A 26,010-nucleotide genomic window follows, 5' to 3' on the forward strand; every position below is an offset into this window, starting at 1 on the left:
TTGAAGTCCTGACTGCGCATCTTGCTAACGTCTATACGAAACAAGTGTCCCCCACGGGAGACTATACAGGAATTCCTGACCTATGCTGCACTCCCCAGACTGGAACCGGAGACGGCTGATTCGCTGGATGCTCCAATTACTAGGGAGGAGTTCCTTGCTGCCATTCGGCGTCTCAAGCCGGCTAAGAGCCCTGGGAGTGATGGACTACCTGCAAAATGTTACCAGAGGTTTGCCTCTCGGCTGGTTGACCACCTTTTAGAGGTCTATAATGAAGCACTCTATGTTCATTCTTTACCGGCCTTCATGCATAATGTAATGGTAGCCATGATACCAAAGCTTGACAGAGACTCTTCACTGGCTAGCTCTTACAGGCCAATCTCACTCTTAAACTTAGATGTGAAAGTCCTTAGTGGGATCCTTTTGCCTGCCTCCTCCAGCACATGCTTCTCCTTATACATACAGACCTAGCAGGGTTTATACTGAGTCATAGCACCTCCTAATTTATGACGCCTGGCACATGTGTGGCATGCTCCGTGCCTCATGGAAGATGATTATGCCCTAGCACCGCTCAACATGGAGTAAGCCTCTGACTCAGTGGACTGGTCTGATGTCAAGCAGGTTCTTCAACGAATTGGAGTGGGTCCCGGTTCCCTGCATGTGTCCAGTTACTCTCTACCCACCCCTCGACCGGAGAAGAGACAAGGGGATTGATATCTAATCCATTTGAGCTGTGCCGGGGCACACATCAGGGCTGCCCTTTATTGCAGTTCCTTTTCGTGGTCACTATGGAGCCTCTTGTGGCTGCCTTGCACCTAGAGATGGTTGTATGGGGCTATCTCTGGGGGAGACCAACCATGCGGTCTACCTTTATGCCGATGATCTACTGGTGTATCTCAGTCATCCGGCACTTTCGGTGCCTATTGTCCTTACGATGCGGTAGAAGTTTGGCGATGTCTCTGGTCTCAAAATAATCCGGGGAATTTCAAATTGATCCCACTGGGAGGCTGGCAGGGAGACCGACAGATGAATTACCCCGGTGGGGGGGGGTTCCCATGGTTGACTGAGGGCACTAAATACTTGGGGATCCGATTGGTAACTACAGCCTCTTCCTACTTGGATTTTAATGTGGGGGGAGCAGTGGAGGGCATATGCGGCTCAATACGGGTCTGGAGGGACTTGCCTTTGTCCCTTGTAGAAATGTATGTGGCCTGGTATCACTAGATAACCAGGACTCTAGCGCGCACAATAGTTAGAAAAAGTCTTCCAATGAAACGTTTGGTGAAAATTCTTTTATCCTTAATTAATCAAGAATTCATCAAATAAAGTATATGTTCAGTTTAAACAATCATCTTAAAAATCACAATCACAATATATACGTCATATATGCTTTTTACACAAAACAATATATTCTGAAAACCCAATGCATTTCGGGGTAGGAACCCCTTCATCAGGGGTCTGTAGGAAAGGAAGAAAAAGAGGAAACTCTATTACTAAAGATGCCTTAGAGGATTTAAACTTCATAGTTAGAAGATATACAAATTCCTTACCAAAATTGTGGATTCATCCGGTATGTCTATACCGAGTGAAATGTGTCGTAGTTTACGATCAGTCTAGGGGATCAGTGAAAAGAAGAGATTTCTTAACATGCTGTTCATATGTACATAAATATAATTGCCCAAAAGAGTCCAAGTGTGATTTACCTGTATATTGGTTCGTGAGCAGTCTGTTAAAGTGAGAAATTATAGGATGTTTATGAAAATAAATCAAACATTTATCACCTATCTACGTGATATACTTGAACGTTTAAACAAATGGCTCACCTGCAGGTCTTGCGTGTGGCCACTGTTTTAAAGGGGTCTGGGAAAGAGTAAACAAAGTTGAGTGGGTTATATTAAATTTAACGAGTTAATGCGCTGTGAGTTAAACATGATGCTAATAAATGAAATTTACCTGCGAGCCTCGGAGTTAATGCGGAAGGTCTCGCTCGTATGTATACTTCGTGTTGCGCTAGGGAAAACGAAAAAGCATCGCATTCAGTCAGTAAGCAAATTGCTTAATGCCGTATACCTATTCGTATGAAAACGACTAAGAGTTAGTCCTTACCGGATAAGTATTATTTCGACTTAGTAGCGGCGTCCCTGCCCGGTCTGTGATGTCTGTTTCAACATCCGTTACAGTAGTCCCTTTTTAGTGTGTACTAAAGCGGTGTCCGATATAGAGAAAGGACTGCCGAGCCTAAATGGTCGGCGGCCATTATTAAGCAGGAAATCTAACGTGTGACTAAATGCACGTTTGTGTATTTGAATATAGATTGTTATTTTCAAGGTCACTCTTTCAAGGCGTGTAATCTATTATGAATAGTTTAGAAAGACATAGAGCATAGAAAAAGGAAAAAGGAAAAAGGAAAAGGGAAAACCTTACATATTAAGTATCCATTGATTAAAGTCGATGAAGTGAATACACATTACAATGATGAGGTAACGAATTGATGAATCAACAAAATGAAAATATTTAGATCATACTGTCAATAATACAATCTTTAAAGGATCATATCCACATCTACCTATTTACAATATTACATTCGCTGCATTCACTTGAACGCTTATGTTGCTGTATATGTGTGGAGTGTCACTGTGCTATGGAAGCCCTCGAGGGTCAGGTAGTTTATAGCTGTGTCTTTATTAACAGAGGTGCAATTATCAGAGGAAACAAACCATTTCCAGTTTATCATTTAGCCCATTTGGGGCTAGTGTCTGTAGCTTACGTATCCAAAAGGTTTCCCTTTGGAGAAGGATTTTGGCATTGTCTAATCCTAAACGTTGAAGAACCTGCTCTATAATCTGAAAACGCACTTGGGCTATTGTGTGTCCCATTTCAATCCAATGTTTCGCAAGTGGAGACGTAAGATTTTTATTGCGAATTCGACTCTTGTGCTCAAAGTCGTATTTTTAATTTCCGATCGGTTTTACCAATATACAGTAGTCTACAGGGACACTTTATTGAATAGACTATATGTTCCGCATTACAATTTGCAGAGTGTCTCAGGTGGAGTTTTTTCTCCTGTTCGTGGATGGGACAACGTGTCCCCTGTGATGACATTGTTGCAATTCTTACAATTGAAACATCTCATTGTCCCTTGTAGGCCAAATAGCATTTGCAAAAATTATCATTTTGCCACAGTGCCTTTATGCATTGCAACATGCGCTATACATTGTCTCCAGAGAGTATTTCCAGACACCAGACGGTCTGTTGGTGGATCCCCTGTGGGGTCCCAAATGAAAAAGAGTATGCCTTAAAACACTACAAAGAACATGGGGAGGAGGGGGCTCGAGGTTCCCTGCCTGGAATTTTATTACATGGCTTCCCAACTTCAGCACGCGATCCACTGGTTGGACAGCGATGATAATTGGGAGAAGCAACTCCTGGCGGGCATGTACGATAGTGGCACTCTGCTGGAGCTCCTGATGCTCTGTTCTGGGGTACCCACCTCACTTCCCTCCATTAAACAACATGTGGCTAGTACATGGGAGGTTGCATTTAGGAGGGTGCTATGACACGCACATTATGCCCCGGATACGTCTCTTTGGGCGGTAAGACCCTTATTACGTATTACGGACTCCATGTCTATGCGGCGATGGAATATGATACCAGCTGATGGGGGACCTTTATGTTAACATGCAATTTATAACAGGGGAGGAGGCAGTGATCTTCATTCTGGGGGCAGGACAGTTCCTACAATATGACAAGATTTCAAGGGTTGTGTGAGAGGTCTGGCCATCCTTCCATGAGGAGCCCCCTTGCACCAATATATTGAAGGTAATGTGGTGTATGTTTATGTTTAGGGGGTTTATAAAGCACATAGCTGCCTAGGGGCTTTCCAGCGCTGCGGATCGGAGAATTATCCTAGGAACAGCCATGTCTTTAGTTTTTTCCTGAAACCTATTTCATCTCTGAGCATTCTTAGTTCTTTGGGCATGGAATTCCATAGCTTTGGCACTAAGTGCGATAAAGATCTTCCTCTCCATCTCGATCTCCTTATCCTTGTGGTCATAATAAGACGATCTGTAGAATATCTTAGAGGTCTTTCGGGCACATATGGTGTGATGAGTGCTGGACCCTGTAGTTCATGGCTCTGTGTACTATACATAGCGACTTAAATTTGACCCTGTCCTGGTTCGGCAGCAGTGAAGAAGTCTCAGTGCACCTTTTCCCGATTTATGCCTGGGTATACTTCTAAGTAGCCTAGCTGCTGCGTTTTGTACCACTTGTAGTCTGTTCACCACGTATTAGGGTGGCCCCAAGCAAAAGGAGTTCCCGTAGTCCAGTCGTGATACCACCAAGGACTGTATACCTATTCTACGGGACTCCTCTGGAATAATTGCTAGGATTTTTCGGAGCATACACAGTATTCCAAAACACATGGCAGCAAACTTTCTCGCTTGTGTCTCCATGGAGAGGTTGTGATCCCAGTCCTATTGGCCAGCTGATGGTGGCTCGTGGTGGTGAATTATTTCCTAGGAACATTAGTTCTGTTTTGTCACCATTCAGTTTCAACGTACAGCTGGCCCTCCACTTTACAACTTTTTCGATACAAGGAACAACTTGATTATAATTTGACCAGTCCTTAATTTTTTTGCATGTTTTTTTCAGAGATGCAAAATGGTCGTTAAACCATGCTGCTTTCCTCTGTGTGTGTTTGGTCCCTGTCCTCTCTTTCTGACTCCATTTTTCTGTAGCTTTGTTGAGCCATTCGGCCCACTGCATGTCTGTGTCTTCTACATCCCCTGTCAGGATCGCGATATTCCCTTCTAAGGACTTGCTCATGCGGTCTGGTATGATTCTATGCCACTTCTTACCTGACTTCGGGCATTTATTCTTATTTTTGTGTTTATATTTTGGCCAGACTGAAAGGATAAGGAGGTGGTCTAACCATGGGACTGGTATGGATGTGTCTGTCTTTAAATTAGAATCATTAGAGAACATTGCGTCTAATGTATGTCCTTTTTCATGTGTGGCCGATTGAGCATGCTGTCTGAGTTGCAAGGCTTCCATGTCTTGAGTTAGTCTGATTGTAACTGAGTTATTAGGTTCGTCTAGGTGAATATTAAAATCGCCAAATATATTCACTGCACTTTTACTAGCGGTGATATTTGCTATCAGATGGGGGAATGTGGCGTATTTGTATTGCGCGAACAGTGACCCGGAGGCATCCCGGCGCTTGTACTCCTACCACAAGGGAACCCCTCCTGGCTTTTCCTTGTGGGGTGTCCACTCCTGGGCATCCCATGGTGAAACCAGGCATCCCTTGTGTATCAGGGGGCCTTTGTGGAGACTAAGCAAGCTATTGCCCAGAGTTGCAGCGTGGGACCCATGCTTAGAATCGGCACTGAGGCGAGAATATCCGGTCAGAGGAATTTAAGCCCGAAACCCACCGAGGCGGGAATCGAACCCTGGTCCCTGGCCAGCGTTCTGCATCAAGGTCTGCCGCTCTAAGCATTGAGCCACACTTCTCCACGAAGAACTCTAGGAATGCATTGCATGGTCCTGGTGGCCGGTATATAAGCATTCTTGATAAGGTCTGGGTGGGGGATAGCCCAAAACTGAACTGCATTGTATCACATTTGAGTATGGGCTTTGGTGAGACGCTGCAACTGTAATTTTGTTTGTAAATGATGCCCATTCCCCCCCGACTTTTCCGCCCCTTTCCTGTCTTCTAAGTGCAAATCCTGGAGGAATGGCCATAACTAGGTCTCTAGTGGAGCAATCTTTGAGCCAGGCTTTGGTTACAAATAGAGCGTCCAGGTGTTCCTCTTTGATTAAATAAAAGCCTGATCTCTTTTTAGTGCCCCGGGATGGATCTGCTGTTTATTAACCCCATTTTCCACCTTATTTTCCCTTCTGATTCTAATGGGATCAAGTTTATGTGGGAGGCTACCTTGCTCACCGTGATTTTGCATATGGTCTTTCTTCTTGCCAGGTTTTTGGTTGTCAGGGTATGTGCACACTGGGGTGTTAACCAGTCTCCGTAATGTCAGTTCTCTTTGTACTATAACTTAGACCTCTTGAGGTTTTAGAGTCATAACGGGCAGAGTTCATGACCCCTGCACCGGTGGGACATGGATGAGTGCAGACAGGCTTGCCTTTTGCGCGCCTTCCGCGCGCCAGTGGGGCATCCACGCTTTAGCTGCCATAAGTAGGCGTTACCCCCTGAACAACTGGAGCACTAACTTCGCACTCTCTATGCTCTCGATGATGTGTTCGGTTTTATAGCTCTCTATGGTTTTCTGCTTGGCATGCCCCAGACAGCCATCCAGTCACTGCAGCGTCCCAGCGGTGTCCCCCGGGGAGAAAGAAGTGCAAGTATATTGAATATCAATGTCACCCATAGGATCAGTTCAAATTCAAAACATTCTGTTGCACATTATACACTGTATACAAGTTTATAAAATATTGGTTAAAAAGGTATAAAATCGTTTTAGTAAAAGAGGTGAATACACCGTATGCAAGAACCCGCTTCAGCGCTTCTAACCCGCCTAATTGGTCTTCTCCTCTGATGTATGGCCCAAGGGTGTCGACTGGGGCTTCTTCTCTATGGGGCCCTTCAAGATGACCTCCCGGGTGGGACTCTTACTGTGCAGACGAAATGGGACACACTGTTTGGGGGAACGGGTGGGGAATCGGTGAGAGTCCATGATAGAGTCCGAAGTGTAAACTCCAGTGCACGGTTTAAACTCATTCAATACAATTTTGTACATCAGACATACTTTACCGCACAGACATTATGCATGATTTATTCAGACCGCCCTCAACCATGCCCACGGTTGGATTGCCAGAGGCTGTCTTTCCCCATATGACATGGGCCTATCCATCCCTTGTTCCCTACTGGGAGACTATACTTGCACACCTGAAAGAAGCTACAGATTTGGTGGTTTCCATGGAGATTCGAAAGGTGCTGCTGGGCTTACTTCCGGCCCTTAAACATAAGAAACTGAGCATGAGCAGGAGATTTGTCCGTCTGGGGGTGGTACTCGCAGAAAGATGCATTGCTATAAAGTCACTTTGCTCTACTCCCCTCTAGCTGAGAAATGGCGGAGAGACGTGTGAGTGGGAGACTACAGAGATGGTCCAAATGGAATACGTCTGGAAAGATGAAAAACTTGGAGACTATCTCCGGGCAAGGTCCTCTGCTGTCTGATTTACGGAAGCTGCAGGCCCTGGAGGGGGCACAAGAGTGTGAATGAGCAGGAGGTGCAGTTATCCCTAGTACATTGACCGCCGGATGGTAGATGGTAGGCGATGACCAAGAATACCCTGGGATACCTAGGAGGCAAATGCACAGTCTACATTTTCATAGACTCATTGCCCTGACACAGATGTGGGGAGGAAGGCAGGTAGGGGAGTTAATTTGTTTAATGTTGGCATGGAAATCATGGACAGTGTCGAGGGAGGGGGGTTTCTTTTGTACAGTATGATGTGCCAGCAGTGGATCCTATTTACGGTCTTACAAACTTCAAACTGAAGATTAGGATTTCTCACATACATGAGACTGCTGTTTTGCTACCCTACGTCCCCCTTTTTTGATACTATGTAAACTACTAGCGATGATGTGTTTTTGGTTCAATTATGGTTGTATGACAGGGAGAGGGAGGGAAGAAGATGAATATACCTAGAACTCTGCGATTCTGAAATGCGAATAAAGTTTTGTTAAAAAAAAAATAGGTTGTCCTTCACAGCTTAAATGTAGAAACACCTTTATTTTTAAAGACATCTTACAGCAGAGGTTTAAAAATATGATAGTCTGTTCAAAATTGCAGAACCGTTTCACCTTAGTACATCACATTATATCAGTATATTGAAATATATATACATATATATTTTAAAGTGATAGTTTTCAAACATAATTTTAAAAACTTTCATTCTTCAGCTACACACCCTGACAACAATGCCAATAGTGAACTAGGAGGCAAGTCAGTTGTTACATGCACTCTTTAAGTGGCCTGAGCTATATTATACATGAACAACATTATGGTGTATTTAGTCAAACACAGGAGTAGGTTTTGTACAGCACACATCCTGAAGTCATGGTAGGAAGCTGGCTCTGTATATACTATACCAAAGTAAGGTATAGTGTGCACAAAGTCCAGGGAGTCCCCAGAGGTATAGCAGAGGCTAAATTAGATAAGTACTAACAGCTCTCTTTGTGGTAGTGTGGACGAGCAGTTAGTCTTATCCAGAGGGTGTGTTAAGCATTTATTGTATTCACTCACTCAATGACTGATTATACACACTCAAGAGACAGAATCCAGACCAATTGTGTAAGTATACAAAAAGGTATACTTTTTTTTTATTTCTAAAACCAAGCAGGACTTGGTACGGTAGATAAAATATACTTACAGTTGTAAACCTTTACACAGAAATGCATTTGAGGATGGAGTTGCATTTGCTACAGATTGGTATCACTTTAAAAGTTGTTTGAATTACACAGTAATTACTTTTGGGATACTTTAGGAGTACTTTCAGATTACATTGAGTACCTTAGGTGGTATTTCTAGATACCACACCTAAGGATCTTACAATACAGGGTAAGTAAGACTTTTTAGACTTTGCAGTTTAGTGATCTTTTCTCCATACAAACATCAGTTCCACACTTAGAACATTTTAGGCCCAACATCTCATAACATAGGCTCCTATTGGAGAAAAAGTGTTAGGGGTTTCTCAGCTAAGTACACAACTGGCGAGTGGGAGTTTAGGGGGTTAGGACCAAGATGTTCCAAGGTCTAGATGGGCACTCAAGTTGCACTACCAGTGGCACAATGGGGCATCTTGAAGCAAAGTCCAGGGGGCCAATGTTAGCCAATGGGGCTAAGGGGGCCTTTGGTTAGAGGCTGCTTACAAGCAGGCCACTCTGGTACGGGAGCAAAGGAGTTAAGGTCACCACTGCAGGGGCCAACGACCAGCACAGGAGCTGCACCACCAGCAGCACTGATGCGGCTGGGTCCTGTGTGCCAAGAAGGCGTCTGTGACCTGTGCTTCTCAATGGACACCTTTGGTTTTGAAAAGTTGCTGCAGGCTCGGGCCAGGAGTCTTCCTAAAGGTGACTTCTGGCTGGAGAGGCAAGTTGGGTTCTTGGAGGATGCCTGGACATCGTTGGTTGGGCCACCCAAGGCTGTGGGGCGTCGGGTGCAGGGGTGTCTTTTGGCGTCTGGTGCCTCTTACCTGCTCCGGTTGCAGTCGGGGGACCCTTCAGGTTGAGGCTACAGGCGTCGTCTTGAGGCTTGAGGGAGGTCGGGGATCATCAGACCCCAGGTCAGGATCCCTGGGGAGACCTCCTTGTGGTGTCGGGCCATTCGAACTCAGGCCATAGGGGTAGGGTGCAGAGTGATGGAATCCGGATTCTGGGGGTGAGTCTTTGTTTGAGCAAATCCGGTACTCATGGGAGATGGAGCTCTGGAGGTTGCTGGCGGCTGTACTCGCTGGGGTTCTTGCTATAGGCAGGTCGTAGACTGGAAGGGCTGGGAGGGTTGGGGCCTAAGCAGTCGTCTTCTTCCTGGGTCAGCATGGCTCTTTGGTCCTTCTATTTTCTTTCTCAAATCTGAGAAAGCAAGGTTCAGGGTTGCCCTAAATACTACATTTAGGGGCATTTAAAGAGGTGTGATGGTTAGGCCCAATGGATCCCTTCCTTGGGGTGGGTACACCCCCCCCCCCTTATGCCACACTCCAGTGGGAGGAGGCATGAGCCGCTCCCTAATTGGCTGAGGCCCCTCATCTCCAAGGTGGAGGGGACTGAGATGTGGGCTTCACCTCGCCTCCCCCACCAGAGGGGTGGGGTTGGCAAAGGTGAGCACACCTCTCTTCCTAGCTTGGGTTTCCTGCTGATTCTCCTGCCCAAAGTGGTGGGCAGAACCGGTGTGAGCCAGTTGCTGGGGGCTCACGCCATTGTGCCCTAACCTGAGGGCTAATGCACCCTGCTAAAGGGGTAACTTACCTCGGCCTCAAGTAGTGGGTTGCAAGCATGACACATCATTTACTTGAACACAGGGATGTGTGCCATGTCGACTCTTCACTTTTTGCTGCACCAAAACACGAAGCTTGCAATGGTAGTGTGTGGGTGTTAAGGTACAGGGCCTCTGCGGGTGGCACAATAGGTGCTGCAGCCCTTAGAAGCCTTCCCTGGTCATAGTGCCCTTGGCATCCATGGTACCTTTTACATGTGACTTACCTGTGACCAGGGAGGTACCAATTGTGGGTACAAAGATACTGTTTTGGGAACGTACACAGGCCCTGGGAACCTGGTTGGCAGGGACCCAGGGCAAATCAAGTCAGGTTGCATCAGATGTCAGGCAAAAAGTGGGGTGTAACCATGCAAAAAGAGGCACTTTCCTACAGTCATGTATTTCGAAATCCTTATATGTGATAGTGAAAAAGGAGGGAAAGTGAAATAAAACAATTGCTTAGGATAACGCAATTTAGTTAAGTGGAGAAGCTGGGATTAATCCCAAGTTTTTGGTTTCACATTGTGCAATTACGTCAGTAGATGTACATGCTTCGCTTCCCCTATACACACTTTATTGCCAATGACCCTGAACTCCTGACCGCCACCCCGCTAGCATCAATGTGACTCTCCGTCACATAATAGAGCAAGCTTGGTGGCCCCTGGGAAAATGGTTGGGAGTACCCATGCCGTAGACCAACAGCCCCAAAGACGTTTGGCTGCTTATGTAAGTCCCTCAGTCTTTCTGCTGTATTTCGGGCAGAGCGATTCTGACATTGACCTAATGTTTTTCCTGGTCGGAGCCGCCTGGTTGTCCCAACAGGAAAAAGCAGAAAAGACCTCCACACACAGGGAAATAAAAAACACAAATTCCTGCTGAGCACTTTATTGTGTGCAAAGCTACGGATTGCCGAAGTTAATAGAAGAAAGAATGCAGTGAGATATTAAGTAATCAACCATTTGCGCTATAGTCCGTATTCATTAATTGCCCTGAGCTTGAGCAATTATTCTGGTTGTCACTAATCAATTATTTTAGAAGCTGACACCAACAATTTTTTTTTTAGTACAACACTCTAACTAGAGGCAATTAATTTTTTAAGGGCTTTGCAAATAAGCATTAAAGAGTCTTTAAAGTTACCAACTCAAAGTAGTGCTGCTAATGTATTTGGAGTTTGCATAAATGGTGTTTCCCCGCAGTGCAGTAGCTGCACACTGCACAAGGCAGGGGGCGTGCTTCTTTCCAGCCTGCTTGCCATTCGGGCAACATTAGCTGTCAAGGCATACTGTATGTTGTACAAAACCTCAAACCACTTGTGATTCTCCAGGGAGCATATCTCACTAATGACAGTAAAAGGTTAATTACAGACAAGGTGGCTGAGTGCAGGGAATGCCATGTATTAAACCCTGCGGCCAGAATCAATTGATCTTGCCTGATGTGAGGGCTTTGGTGTATTTAATCCTAAGGCTGTGCGGCCTTACCATGGAATACACTTGCAAAAACTGTCTTGGGTCCAGTCAGGCTTTTTTGTACAACATTAAGCTAAACCCTGGGTAGCTATGGCTTTGATCAGCAAGGCTTGAACAAAGGAACTAGTGTAAAGCATTTAACAGTACCAACCAACATAATAAATAATCCACGAAACACAAAAGAAGTACAATACCACTTTGTATAAATAGATTCTAATTTTATGAATATTTAGAGTCCAAGATGAGCAAAATCCACCAGAGGGTTCCCGGTATACATGTCTTAAAGGAAATCTTAGTTGCTAATCCAACGGCAAACAACCATTGGCCTCTGCAAGGTCTTAAAACATTTGGAAAATTTGTAAGAGCTAGTTTAACTACTCCGGCCGGCTTGGGCAACCAAATCCAACAGGAAGAAGGTATCAGTGGGGTAGATTTAGACAGATACCTGGCCACCAGTGCATTTTCCAGTCCAGTTCCAAAATTTATAGCATGACTGCCATGGACCACAGTGGAGTCATCCTAATGCTGAGGTAGCAGAAGATGAAGATGCTGAAGGATGCTCCGGGTGCTGTGCTGTCAACAGGGGTACATTTGCGTTATTCCTCGATCCATGGGTCAATCGGGGCGACTTTGGCCAATGAAGTTGGGGTCCTCCTTAAGACCGTAGAAGCCAGCTGAGGCAGGGCTACCAGTCTCCTTATACAGCGGTCCCAATGATATCCTTTCCTGGGGGCTGGAATCCCTTTTTGGCAACCAATCTGAACTCAGATGGCACTCCCATGTCCGTTTGACTTGGGTGCAACTTTTGGCCTTAGAGAATCGGTCTCTTTTGGCCTTAGAGAATCAGTGGCAGCTAATAGCTAATCTTCTACAGTGGCTATCAACTTGCCGAAGTGGGCTTCTTAAACTGTGCTGACCCTAGTGAGGGTTTCAGGGGGTCAACCCACTGTTACTTTGGTCCAGGGCACAACCTTTCCCAGAGTCATGAGCCACAGGCACAGACCTCTCTTTGTTAGCTTAGGGTGCAGCAGGTGCAGTCTAGTAGATGGTGCAGCCTCTTTTTTATGCTGTCCAGGGAGCATTTTGTCAGTCCTTTTATTGGTGCTTGTTTTAGTTCCGACGTGATCTAAAGGCCAAGGGTGCAATATTTTTTCCCAGAAAGTGCCTGGTGGAGATTGCGGTCACTAGCCAATGGGATACCTGGTCTCCTCTCTCTTGGCGAAACCTTTCCAGCTATGTGTGGAATCTAACAATCCCAGAGTGCACTATTCCTTTCGAGATGTCAAGGACCCTTCCTCTGATGTCAGGAGCTCACTAGCCCATCCTAGAGGTGTGGGTACCAGTGGGCTACACACCCATGGGAAAACCAGTTGGGGTACTGGTCTCCCCTCTCTGTCACGGTCTCCAGCCTGTCTAGCTGAACAAAGGGCAGCCACTCAGGAGTTTGAATGCCATGTGCTCACCAAAGGAGGCTTGGCATTATAAGCTTGCCTTTTGAGCTAAGACCCGGAGTGGCTTCCTGAGAGAGGAGGTAACACCTCGCCCTGTGGCATGCTGCTATTGTTCCTAAGTCTGGGAGTCATTCCCACAACTCCCTAGGTGGGCAGAAAGCTGTCTTTGTGATGGGTGTGGCCACTGAACCAACTGCCCAGAGAGCGGCAACTTTCTATAAGTTGCATTTCTTTAATAGTTACATTAAGTTGAACTTGGACCTCAATGTCACAATTTAATTTGATACCTTACATTACCCAGCTAGGTAGTCCCATTCAGAAGTTAGTTCGGCTGAGGTAACAGTCTGTAACCCTGTGCTAGCCAGTGTGGCAACTAGCCCTTTAACGGCAAAAAGACAATTTACAAATGTTGCTGTTAAGGCATATATAAAAATGCATGGCCTACTTAATAATATACAGCTCCCTGCCTTAGGGCTCAATATGCCTTCCTAATGGGAGACTTGCATATGTTGCAAATGGAAGCATGGGATTTGCCATTAGTTTAAATGGCAAAGTTGAACTAGCAGTGTTACCACTTCCCTTCCAGCCTGCAGTGGCAGGATGGGAGCCATTTTGTACCTTGTCACCCACAGGGTGGCACAATCAGTGCTGCAGACCAGGAGGGACATCTACTTTGAATGCCCTTGGCACCATACACTGGGGACATATAAGTAAGTTAGTCCTTTCCAACTGGGGGTAGTCATTTCGACATGCATGTTTGAAAGAGTTAGAACACTTATCCTGAGGTCTGGTTAGCATGCCTCGGTGCACTCTCAAAGTTGGGAAATCTGAAGCTAGTAATCCAAATGTGGGCAAAAAAGGGGGGGTGGTAAACCGGCAGAAAGCCTGGTTCCTTACTCCTGAAGACCACAGTTAGAACCCTGTGGGAAAATGTGGACAAGCACAATGCCTACAGAATGCTATTCCTTACACCCATAGTCTGCTGAGCACTGCTGAAGTGCAACACAATGAGCTGTACTGTAGGCATAGCTGAAGGTCTGGCCCTCTAGCCGAAGCACTCTTAGCGTAACTGAATGTTGTATCCATCGGGTTCCTTTTGTGGAGAAGAGGAGATCAAGGCCTGCAGCTTGGGTGATGTCATTATGCCACTGGTGATACCATTGATTAAGCATTTTGCAAAGCCATCTGTAACGGGTATGGATATGAATGGTGCAAGGTGGAATTGGGAGTTAGGGATTCATAACTGCCTTAGCAGGCTAATTTCATGTGCTCTTTAAGTATTTGTGTCATAATGACAATGGAGTCGATTCTCAACGATATATTGAAGTACGTAAAATACTACTTCTGCAGTACTTTTACACACCTTTGTGACTAATTCCCAAATCTTCTAAAATGGGCAGAAAAAGGGAATACTCAAGGAATATTCATATGCAATCACTGCAACTAGGAATTACTGCACCCTCTTTGTTGAACGTTTGGTGATTCATAAAGTCATGCAAACGTACATAAGAGTACTCCGGTGGTACTGATGCCCTACTCATAAATGCTTTTGTGAATCAGTTCCTATGTCTTTCTTGAAGACTCATGATTTTGCTTTCCAAAACAAACCGGACCCACTTTTTCTTTAACTCTAAAAAGCTTTGCACCGATTGATGAAGTGGTTTGAAGTTAAAAGGGTGATAATGTGTGGTCAGGGGGAATAGTAAGCCTCACATGGGATTTTTTGCTCACAGAATGCTACCAAATTTCATAGTCACTCAAATGCCACTTCTTTCTATTTCTGAATAATTGGCGAAATACTGTTCAGTACTTTCAGTGTTTTAAAAAATACAATGTGTGTATGTCTGAGCAAGAAATGTAAAATGCATGTGGCATTTTTGATAATCTTATGCTTTTGGTACTTTAAAATCTTTCCACCCACTATGTTCGTGGTCTACGGGCATACTCAATAAGGGTCTGCAATACTTGCATTGCTGACTGATGAAACTTGCATTTGTAGGGGCGTATCAGGTACATAAATACCACGGGACAAAACAGCACGTCTCAAATGCATGAGAGTGCCAAAGTATCGGTTCATTCGCGAATATTTGAGACCTTTGAAGCGAAGTCTTCTAATGACTTCCTTTTAAAGTCACACCAAATCGTGGAGTACCATAATAATATAAAACATTGCAGGTTCCTGCAGTTTCCCCCAGCAATTACTCCTGCTCAAAGCTGGATCTGGATGAAAATGTGTTCAAGAATGAGGACTAACTAGGATAATCAGATGGGATAAATTCTGATGGCTGGTTATTAACTGTTTCTTGGTTGACCCTCAGTCTGAGTTGTAACAGTGTTTTTTCTGCCCCCAGAGTTAGCTCAGGCTACTCTTAGTACCAACATGTCTTGTACCATAATCAGGGAGTTTGTAATATACCACTGCTTTACTAGTTTTAGGAGGTTGTCATTTAAAAAACTAAAATCCACTACCGAAACGTTAGCTCACCATAATTTTTTTTTAAATAAAACTTTATTGACATTTGTTATTTATCTTAGCACATATTTTAAGCATTTCCTTGAGACCATCGACAATGTAGCAGCTACTTGTCCATCAAGAAGAAATTCTTTATTGTTGATTAATAAAAATCATTTCAAACAGAAATAAAGAAAAACAATCCTTTGGGTTGCAAAAGCTTTAATTATACCAATTTAATCTAGTTAAAATCACGTCTTTGCATATCATAACATATATATAATGCATTAGGTTGAAAATAATTACAGGGTACATTATATTTCGGATCCATATTTCATGCTGATTACATAAGACATCACTTCAAATTGGTAAAAAGAAATTATCTCGATAGAATGACCTACACTTCTCCAGATTTTAAAATTCATTTCATAATTAAAGTACAATAGTTAAGATGCACTCGTACTATGACTTACATTTAGCAGTAATGGTTACAGTCCACTTGATTTATACCAATCCAATCCGTCTAATGGCACATCTTTTTGATAACACCTACCCACCTACACTACCAACCTAATTTAAAATCCAAATTTAAAACAGCATAATTAAAATTAAAATTGTTACAATGAACTTGTGCCATGTTTGACATCTAGCAGCAATTACTAAAGTGCACTTGTGCGATTTGCTTACAGCTAGCAACAATAATTAAAGTGCACTTCTGCAATTTCTTAGGCAAGCATCTAATATCAAAAGTCACACTCGGAGAATAGTTAATTCTCTGTTTCACAGGGAGCCACTACAGAGATTGGCAGACATCCAACATCTGATCAAACTTACAGAGCCAAGAGACAATCCGAAGCACCATATTTTGATTCACCTGCAGTTTGGGGATCTGATATTCTGTCAGGCCTAAATAGAGGGTGCTCCCATAATCTACGCCAGAGACAATGATAGCACTGAGAACCACCACCCAGTTGTCCTGTGAAAAAATGGGAGGTATATCAAGGAATACAGCCTGAGCTCACACAAAGCAAATGGGAGGATGCTGTGCCCACGGCGACTGGGGTGCGGTGAGATAGGTATTTTGTAGGAGGTACTTTACTTCCTAGAAAAAGGTGTTTGCCTTGTATGAAGTTAGGCTCACCTTTTGTGTGTACACAATTCTTACACTGTGAGTTCAAATAATAGACAGTACACATTTGCAAAACTTGGATTCAGGTCAAGCTAGCAGATAATACAGCAACAATAAAGTGCTTTACTAACCGGGACCTAAAACAGGGACGAGTTCTCGCCCCTACACTTTTCACCCTATACATAGCAGATTTAGGTAAGATGCTTCAAAATGCCAACCTTGCAAGCCCTGAAATCGGCCCTAACAAGTTCCAAATATTGCAATATATAGATGATCTAGTAGTGATGGACCACACCAAAACTGGCCTACAAAGGGGTCTAAACGCATTCAACATCTACAATGAGACCAATGATTTAATCATAAACTCACACAAGTCTAAAATTATTATTTTCGGGCGTTGTGCAAAAAAAAACATTGCTTAAATGCAATGTGGGATGAGAGATCATTTGTACTACAAAATCCTATAACTATCTTGGAGCGTGGCTCAGCGATCCCGGAAAAGTGACTCTAAATTTACATAAAATGAATTCCAAAGTACAGTGAACAATTTATGCTTTGTGTAAACTTCACGAGAAACTTCAAAGTCCAACGACAGTCCCAATAAGAAAGGTATTACAATCCAAAATAAGGTCAATAGTGGGTTACGCACACCAGGCTTTCCAAGGCAAAATGGACAGCATGTTAGAAAAAGCACAATGCCAGGCGTATAAACGCATATTCAAACTACCAAAATACACCCACAAAAGCTTGATTCGCCTGGAGTTTGGACTGGTGCAACAAAACCAACAATGCCTGGGAATGCAGGCAAAATACTATAACCAAGTCTTGAAAGCTCCTATGGAAGCGTGAAGAACATGCTAAAACCTGTTTATGAAGGGACAACCAACGCATGGCAAATCTATATGAAGAAAGCAGTGGAAACATTGGATTTGGCAACACAGAACTGGGGTCAGGGGGGCCTAAATTATGCTGCTATCAAAAATGCACTCAATAAACAAATTCATCAACTGTCACGCAAAACAGACTTAGCAAACTACAAAGTGGGGGGAAGGTCTCCCTGAGCTGATTACATATATGGAGCAAAAAATACAGCCCTACTTTAGACAAGCATTGGGGAGGAAGGCTCTAAAAACATTCAGTGGGCCAGACTAGTGCCCCTTCCAATCAAAGAATTAAACCTTGGATGGAAATCCCTTGATCTTATAACCAGGTGTCGAATTTGAAACTATAAAACAGAATCCCTGCTACACTTGGTGTCCTTGCTGTCACAGTGTCGCCAGGAGCTGCTAAAACCAATGTGGCTATCCAAAGGAGCTCAGACAGTTAAAGAAGCGGTTTTGGTTCTGTTCTCTTGCCCGCACCAACAGACTTGGCCAAATTTGGGAGATACATGGCCGAGCTGCACGTCAGACTTACCGAAAAAGAAAGCTCGGAAGACACTAGAGGTGTTTGAATAGCAGCAAGCCATTAAATAGGAAATTGATTTGCTGTTAATTGTTTAAAGCAAAGTTTCAAAGGACACATGGAACTTTAACTAAATCCAATAAATTACAATAAATCCAGTGGTGTTCCCATATTAGGGGGCCCATTATAGTTTTTTCTCGATCCAATAGGTTGGTCGTAAGAAGCAGTTTGCCATGGAATCTGATATTGATTTTCTTCTTTTAACTTGTAATGCTGCTTATATGACAATTTTTAATATAAAATTGTGTTTTCCTAACAACCGCAATCAGACAGAATTGTATTTGTGTGCTCTTTTTATAGATGTAAGATATATTGCAAAAGATTTTAAGCAACTGTACTCTTTTTGCAGATGTATGATATATTGCAAATGATTTTAAATAATTGTGCAATAAAAGTTTTTCATTCATTTAAATCAGTGCACATTTGTGAGGTGTGCCCACACAATAATACTGCTAATTGTAGAGAAATGTGGTCATTTTTTTCATGTTTAGGCACCTGACCTCAAATAAAATATTATAGTCTACAGTTGGTTCTGTCGGATAAACTAATTTCTTAGTACTCAATGATTATCATTTGCAAGAACAAAGTCAAAATAATTAGAATTACTTTTAGACCTGAAATGGAACACACCAACAAAACTACTCATTCTTGCAAAAGATAATTATTGAGTACTAAGCAATTGGTTTATCCGACAGAATTAACTGTAGACTATATTATCAATACCCAGGCTCTGAGGGACACAGGGTTACCCCATTATACCTAATGGCTCAAATCTAATACGGCATGGTTGAAAAGTCGAAGATTGGCTTCTGCAAACGTTAAGGAGAATGTTAGAAATTTACGATTGATCCTGCGAATACTTTAATGAATTTACAATGGTCTTATTTACTCATACTAGATACTGCACTGTTCCCTATACATTCTCATCCTGGCAATACACTTTTCTTTGACAAGTGAATTTAAATGGATTTTCAGGGTGGGAAGCTACCTGAAGAGGTATGTGAATGTAAACAGATGTAGAAATGTATAGCGTAGTACACATGACTCAACCTGCAAGTGAGGAAGTTAGGATTATAACCCACATTTCCTCAGGTTCCCCTGCTTTCTAAGAAACCATTCCACAAAAAGCAGGTCACAACGATTGGGTCAGCCATAATCCCACCCTATATTTGCAGTGAGAGAAAGTGGTTTATTTTTTTATTACATATTTTATTGATTTTCCAACATTACAACATGATTTTGTAACCCAAGAACACTTCCCTAACACCCTCACCAGCACCAAGGTCACCGGCTGAATTACTATACTCATCACAAACCCAGCAATTCCAAATCTTATCAATTTTCTTTGGGCATCCTCTCCTCTTATAAATCACCTCCTTCAGTTCTTCCACATCTCTCTCCCATCTCATTCTTATAGGTTTTAAGTCTGCTTGTGTGTTTCTCATCAGGGTCTGATAGGTAAGAGAAATCACTTTGCTGAGCATTGGCCCATTCAATAATCTGTATTCCAGAGGGGAGGTCTCCATAACAACCTTGTGTGATACTCGCCCTTAGCTCATGTCTCAGCTGGAGGTACTTAACCACTTGAGCGGGCGGCATCTCCTATTCCACCCTGAGGGGGCCAAATGGTACCATCTCGTTTGCATCCCACACCTCCGCTAGCTTGCTAGTCCCAATCTTGTCCTACTTCCAGAAGCCACGCAGGTTTGTCACCTCCCTCAATCTTGTGCCCAGCCATAGTGGGGGTTCTTTTGGGTAAGGTGCCTATGCCATCCCGTTTCTCTGAGGCCATGCCAAATTGCCATAACTGTCTTCGTCTCAAGGAGGGCATTCTTGGCCACTTACCCACCATAAAGGACATGTAAGTATCCCCTATCATCTCCCTGTCCAAACGAAAAGCCAGATCTTCTACCTGCGCACATGCCCAGCCATTGACAATGCTGATCTGTGCCGCGTCGTAGTAGTGCCTAATATAAGTTTGCACTGTGCCTCCCTAATACATACAGTGCTGAAGAGTAGTGTGCACTATCCTCAGGGCACCCCCCTGCCACCTCAAAGTTCGCAGCAGTATGTTGACTGCTTTAAAAAAAAACTTGTGGATGCGGAACAGGCTATTCTGTTATATATATATATATATATATATAACAGAATAGCCTGTAAGAAACTGGAAGAATATCATGCCGTGGTGACAGATGTGCTTACCTTGACAGAGACGGTTGTACGAAGTAGACGACAAGAAGGACAAGCTGTTGGCATGGCTAGCAGCGAGAGAAACCGAGAGATCGCACATTGAGTTAGTGGGCTCAAAAGGGGACAAGGTGCGGGGCAGTGAGAAGATAGCAGGGGTCACGGCAGGATATCTACAGGAATTGTACTTGGGGAATTCAAAAAGCCCGGGATCAGAAATGAGTGAATTGTCAGAGATTGCCCCTGTAGGAAACTAGGTAGAGGAAAAGTACTCAGTACTCAGGCTAGAAGAGGAGTTGACGGAAGCCGAGATTCGAACAGGACTCTAGCAGTTGCACACTGGGAAAGCCCCATGACCAAATGGACTCCTGGTGGAGCTCCTGATACGATTATCTGCTAAAATTGTACCCCCACTACACAAAATGTATGGAGAAGCATGTGAGAAGGGGGAACTCAGACGTGACTTGAGAATGGCTACAGTGGATCCTATCATGAAGTCGGGGGAAATCTCTAGATCAATGGCATTCTTACAAGCTCATATCCCTCCTAAACGTTGATGCGATATTCCTAGCTACGGCCTTATATATATATATATATATAACTGTTTTACCTTCTCTTATTACCAGTAAATAGAACAGGCTCTTTCTGTATCAATATGGAACACAAGGAATGGATTGCTCCTTTCTGAAAACCGTTGTTCTAATATAGAAGCACTGAAATAAAATAACAATAATTGCCAGAGGTAAGGTATGGGTACCAGAGATTCCTTACTACAACAAATATACTTTTTACGTCGTAGTAGTGCCTAATATAAGTTTGCACTGTGCCTCCCTAATACATACAGTGCTGAAGAGTAGTGTGCACTATCCTCAGGGTACCCCCCTGCCACCTCAAAGTTCGCAGCAGTATGTTGACTGCTTTAAAAAAAAACTTGTGGATGCGGAACAGGCTATTCTGTTATATATATATATACAACAGAATAGCCTGTTCCGCATCCACAAGTTTTTTTTTTAAAGCAGTCAACATACTGCTGCGAACTTTGAGGTGGCAGGGGGGTACCCTGAGGATAGTGCACACTACTCTTCAGCACTGTATGTATTAGGGAGGCACAGTGCAAACTTATATTAGGCACTACTACGACGTAAAAAGTATATTTGTTGTAGTAAGGAATCTCTGGTACCCATACCTTACCTCTGGCAATTATTGTTATTTTATTTCAGTGCTTCTATATTAGAACAACGGTTTTCAGAAAGGAGCAATCCATTCCTTGTGTTCCATATTGATACAGAAAGAGCCTGTTCTATTTACTGGTAATAAGAGAAGGTAAAACAGTTATATATATATATATATAAGGCCGTAGCTAGGAATTTCGCATCAACGTTTAGGAGGGATATGAGCTTGTAAGAATGCCATTGATCTAGAGATTTCCCCCAACTTCATGATAGGATCCACTGTAGCCATTCTCAAGTCACGTCTGAGTTCCCCCTTCTCACATGCTTCTCCATACATTTTGTGTAGTGGGGGTACAATTTTAGCAGATAATCGTATCAGGAGCTCCACCAGGACAAGCTATATATATATATATATATAACAGAATAGCCTGTTCCGCATCCACAAGTTTTTTTTTAAAGCAGTCAACATACTGCTGCGAACTTTGAGGTGGCAGGGGGGTACCCTGAGGATAGTGCACACTACTCTTCAGCACTGTATGTATTAGGGAGGCACAGTGCAAACTTATATTAGGCACTACTACGACGTAAAAAGTATATTTGTTGTAGTAAGGAATCTCTGGTACCCATACCTTACCTCTGGCAATTATTGTTATTTTATTTCAGTGCTTCTATATTAGAACAACGGTTTTCAGAAAGGAGCAATCCATTCCTTGTGTTCCATATTGATACAGAAAGAGCCTGTTCTATTTACTGGTAATAAGAGAAGGTAAAACAGTTATATATATATATATATAAGGCCGTAGCTAGGAATTTCGCATCAACGTTTAGGAGGGATATGAGCTTGTAAGAATGCCATTGATCTAGAGATTTCCCCCGACTTCATGATAGGATTCACTGTAGCCATTCTCAAGTCACGTCTGAGTTCCCCCTTCTCACATGCTTCTCCATACATTTTGTGTAGTGGGGGTACAATTTTAGCAGATAATCGTATCAGGAGCTCCACCAGGAGTCCATTTGGTCATGGGGCTTTCCCAGTGTGCAACTGCTAGAGTCCTGTTCGAATCTCGGCTTCCGTCAACTCCTCTTCTAGCCTGAGTACTGAGTGCTTTTCCTCTACCTAGTTTCCTACAGGGGCAATCTCTGACAATTCACTCATTTCTGATCCCGGGCTTTTTGAATTCCCCAAGTACAATTCCTGTAGATATCCTGCCGTGACCCCTGCTATCTTCTCACTGCCCCGCACCTTGTCCCCTTTTGAGCCCACTAACTCAATGTGCGATCTCTCGGTTTCTCTCGCTGCTAGCCATGCCAACAGCTTGTCCTTCTTGTCGTCTACTTCGTACAACCGTCTCTGTCAAGGTAAGCACATCTGTCACCACGGCATGATATTCTTCCAGTTTCTGCACCAACTTCTGGCTCAGTTCTTCAATTGAGGTCTGGGCCTGTCACAATGCAATCTTCTGAGTCCCCAGGACCGGTGTGTGGCTCAAGTGGGTCAAGGATGGGAACAGCTGGGAGGGAAACCTGAAAGGTAAAACAAACACCATAAGCAAATCATACATTGGTTCTGTATCTCTAACTGTTTTACCTTCTCTTATTACCAGTAAATAGAACAGGTTCTTTCTGTATCAATATGGAACACAAGGAATGGATTGTTCCTTTCTGAAAACCGTTGTTATAATATAGAAGCACTGAAATAAAATAACAATAATTGCCAGAGGTAAGGTATGGGTACCAGAGATTCCTTACTACAACAAATATACTTTTTACAGGTACTAGGATACCCACCAAAACCAAAGAGCTGCCAAGCTTCACAGGGAGAGAATCCAAGACAGACCTCTGAACACCCCTCTTCGAGATGGCAAGATAAAAGAATATTGATGAGGAATGAACGATAAAAACGTGTTATTTTGCTTCCTGAACAAGGTGTAAATCCTTATTTCTGTAGAATTAGTATCCAGATCAAAGGAAAAGTAATATATATACAGTTTTAGTCACTCCTTGTGACTATGTACAACGTCTCGTAACAAGATTCAAACTTAGAAAGGGTAATATATCTTGGCGGGGCACACTGTGATATTGGAGAATCCACGTATTCCCCAAACATCAGATAGGCAGCAGATAACGCATTACATAACATCACTGGAGGGAAAGAGTAGATAATTGAGCCGTACAAATCACTCCAATCACAGTTGAATTAGCGGGAAAGGAACCAGCAAGGAATATCGCCCGATCATAAAGGCAGTCCTGCTTGACTTAAATAACAAACTCAATAAAGGAGGACAACTTATGATTTTGGGAGAGGCTGAACCTTACCGCACCCTTTCAGGAATGCTGAATCAAGTAACCTACTCGTCGCACTGCATCTGAAATCCTCAGGAAATATTCTGCGCTTTAGTGAACTTGGAAGCGTCTTTTATGCGCTTCTGGATCAAGACGATATGACGTTCTGCTCTGGAGTCGCACGCTGTACCGTTGCAGCGTTTGGTGCTTCCTGGCTCGGGACATCAGGGGACTCCCACCACCTACAAAGTTTCATGCCTTTTTTCAGGTAGGTGTTAGCAGTAAAATCTACTGTAGGCAGTTCACACAGTGAGGTAGCTCTATTCATGGCATTGTTAATGACGTTACCATATGGCTTCCTCATTCGTGATGTAACGGGCCCTTCCTGTTCTGCAAGAGTCAGATATCTTCCTCCAGATCCAGGCTTTTTTGCTCCCATTTCTGTTTGTCCCCCACCTCTCCTGAAATTATTTCTTATCTTACTCTAACCTTATAGGCCTCATACTAGGTAGTTGCACTACTTGCTTCCTCCCTGTTTTCTGTGAAATCTAAATCTGTCGCTCTAGTAAGTTGCGACGCCTCCATGGAGTAAGACCATCGCCAGGCTGCCATCTGCCTCTCTACCCCCCTCCCTCGTTGCATGGTACTAAAAGTAATTCCTAGTTGGGAGCAGTCGATATATCATGCCTTAAAGGCTGCCTCTGTCAATCTAAGGTGCAGCAAGGTGGGTGCAAAGAAATAATCTATTCAGGAATGTGTGTTTTGCACACCTGAGTATTAGGAGTACCCCCTATCTGGGCCATTTAGGGATCTCCAAGTATCCTCCAAACCCATTGCCTTGACAAATCCTTTCAGTTTCTTACCATGGGCATGCTGTACTGGCCGAATGTATATCTGGTCTAACTGTGGATCCATTATCATATTAAACTCACCCATAATTAGGGTCCTGGCTTATGGGATCTCTGCTATAATATGGCTCAGTACTTGAAGCGTTTCCGTCTGAAGACCGGAGGGACATATACATTAATCTTCACTGACGTTTCATCCTTCCACTCCCCCAGGACTACTGCATAGCGGCCAGGATGTCTGACTTTGGTCACCGTCAGTGGAACTATCACTACATTTAAGCTCTAAAAGCAGTCTCAGTGGTGCATTAATCCTCTACCCACTTGTGTGCAGCATGGAACCAACCAGAAGAGTTTGACCCTTACCATGTATTCAGAATATTTTCACAAGATACATATGTTTACAAAGAATTTAAATGAATTAGTCAGTGGTTGTTTTGAAAATCACACCCACACTTCTGTCTACCTAGGACCCTTGCTTCTTGGCACACCCTATGGTGCCATTTCCTTTGATAACTCTCCTCCCTACCCCCTAATGTTTTGACTTCATGAAGACGCAGAACCCTTTTTCCCAACACGTGGTGTGCAGCAGTAGTCGCACTGAATAGGAGAGGAAGCTGCCGTCTAAGGGTGTCTGGTAAATACTTCATAATTACTGATAGACAACTGTTACAGGAGCGAGAAGCAAAAGGCAAAAATAAAACATAATTCTAGCACTACAGATTGTTCTCGAAGAACACAGATACCCTATCACATGTTGTGCTTCTTGGATATTCTTCTTGGATATTTGTTCATAAAAGACAATTGCTGTATTTTTAAACAAGAAATGTCTTGTCGTCATAGGTTTCCAGAAACCCATATTACATGGACTGTGCTCATTTGGATTTGCTGGTAGACATGTGTTAAAGCAATTTGCTGATAACGATGTAACAAAGTTCAAAGCAATTAAGGTAAGGTGACGGATTTCATTTTTTTTGTTCTTGCGTTTTTTATCTATTGTTTTCTTCATATCTGTTTTATGTATGAACTGCTCCTAAATGTCCAAGCCTGAAAAAAAAAAAAAAAAAAAAAAAAAAAATATATATATATATATATATATATATATATATATATTCACACACACACACACATATATATATATACACACACACATATATATATATACACATACATACAGGAAATACTTACTCAAAGACCAAATGAGTAGTGAATCCGTTCTGTTAGTAAAAATGGCTTACTCCAGGAAATTTACATGGCTGAAATTTTGTGCTTAGAGGCCTTGACACAGCAGGATAACTATATCCTCAACCCTCACATTATAAGCACATTACTAGCCTTTTATTGGCCATATGTGATCTAATACCAATGTCAAACGTGCCATCTTCCCATGCGATAGTTCTCCAGTCCAGCTTGCCCGCAGTCCGCTACCATCTGCTGCTTGTCTACCTGCTGCCCTCTGTTTGTGCCTCCTTTGCTCGTTTCTTGCTCTGTCTCGGCTTTTCTGCTCTTTTTTCTGGTCTCTGTTTTGCCTTTCATACTGGTTTGTCTGCCCTCCATTTTGCCGTTTAT

At 43.2% G+C, this 26,010-nt stretch overlaps 1 protein-coding gene across 1 annotated transcript in view; it reads left to right on the forward strand.

Annotated features, from left to right (window-relative positions):
- HSD17B4 (hydroxysteroid 17-beta dehydrogenase 4) overlaps window positions 1-26,010 on the forward strand; it is an 883,985-nt gene that overhangs the window by 704,702 nt on the left and 153,273 nt on the right. The window contains exon 19 of the mRNA XM_086961070.1: window positions 25,285-25,391. Within this exon, the coding sequence (XP_086817196.1) occupies window positions 25,285-25,391 (107 nt within the window). The remainder of the gene's footprint in view (window positions 1-25,284; window positions 25,392-26,010) is intronic.

The sequence above is a fragment of the Lissotriton vulgaris genome, chromosome 3_1 (assembly GCF_964263255.1).
Source record: "Lissotriton vulgaris chromosome 3_1, aLisVul1.2, whole genome shotgun sequence".
Taxonomy (NCBI): Eukaryota; Metazoa; Chordata; class Amphibia; order Caudata; family Salamandridae; genus Lissotriton; species Lissotriton vulgaris.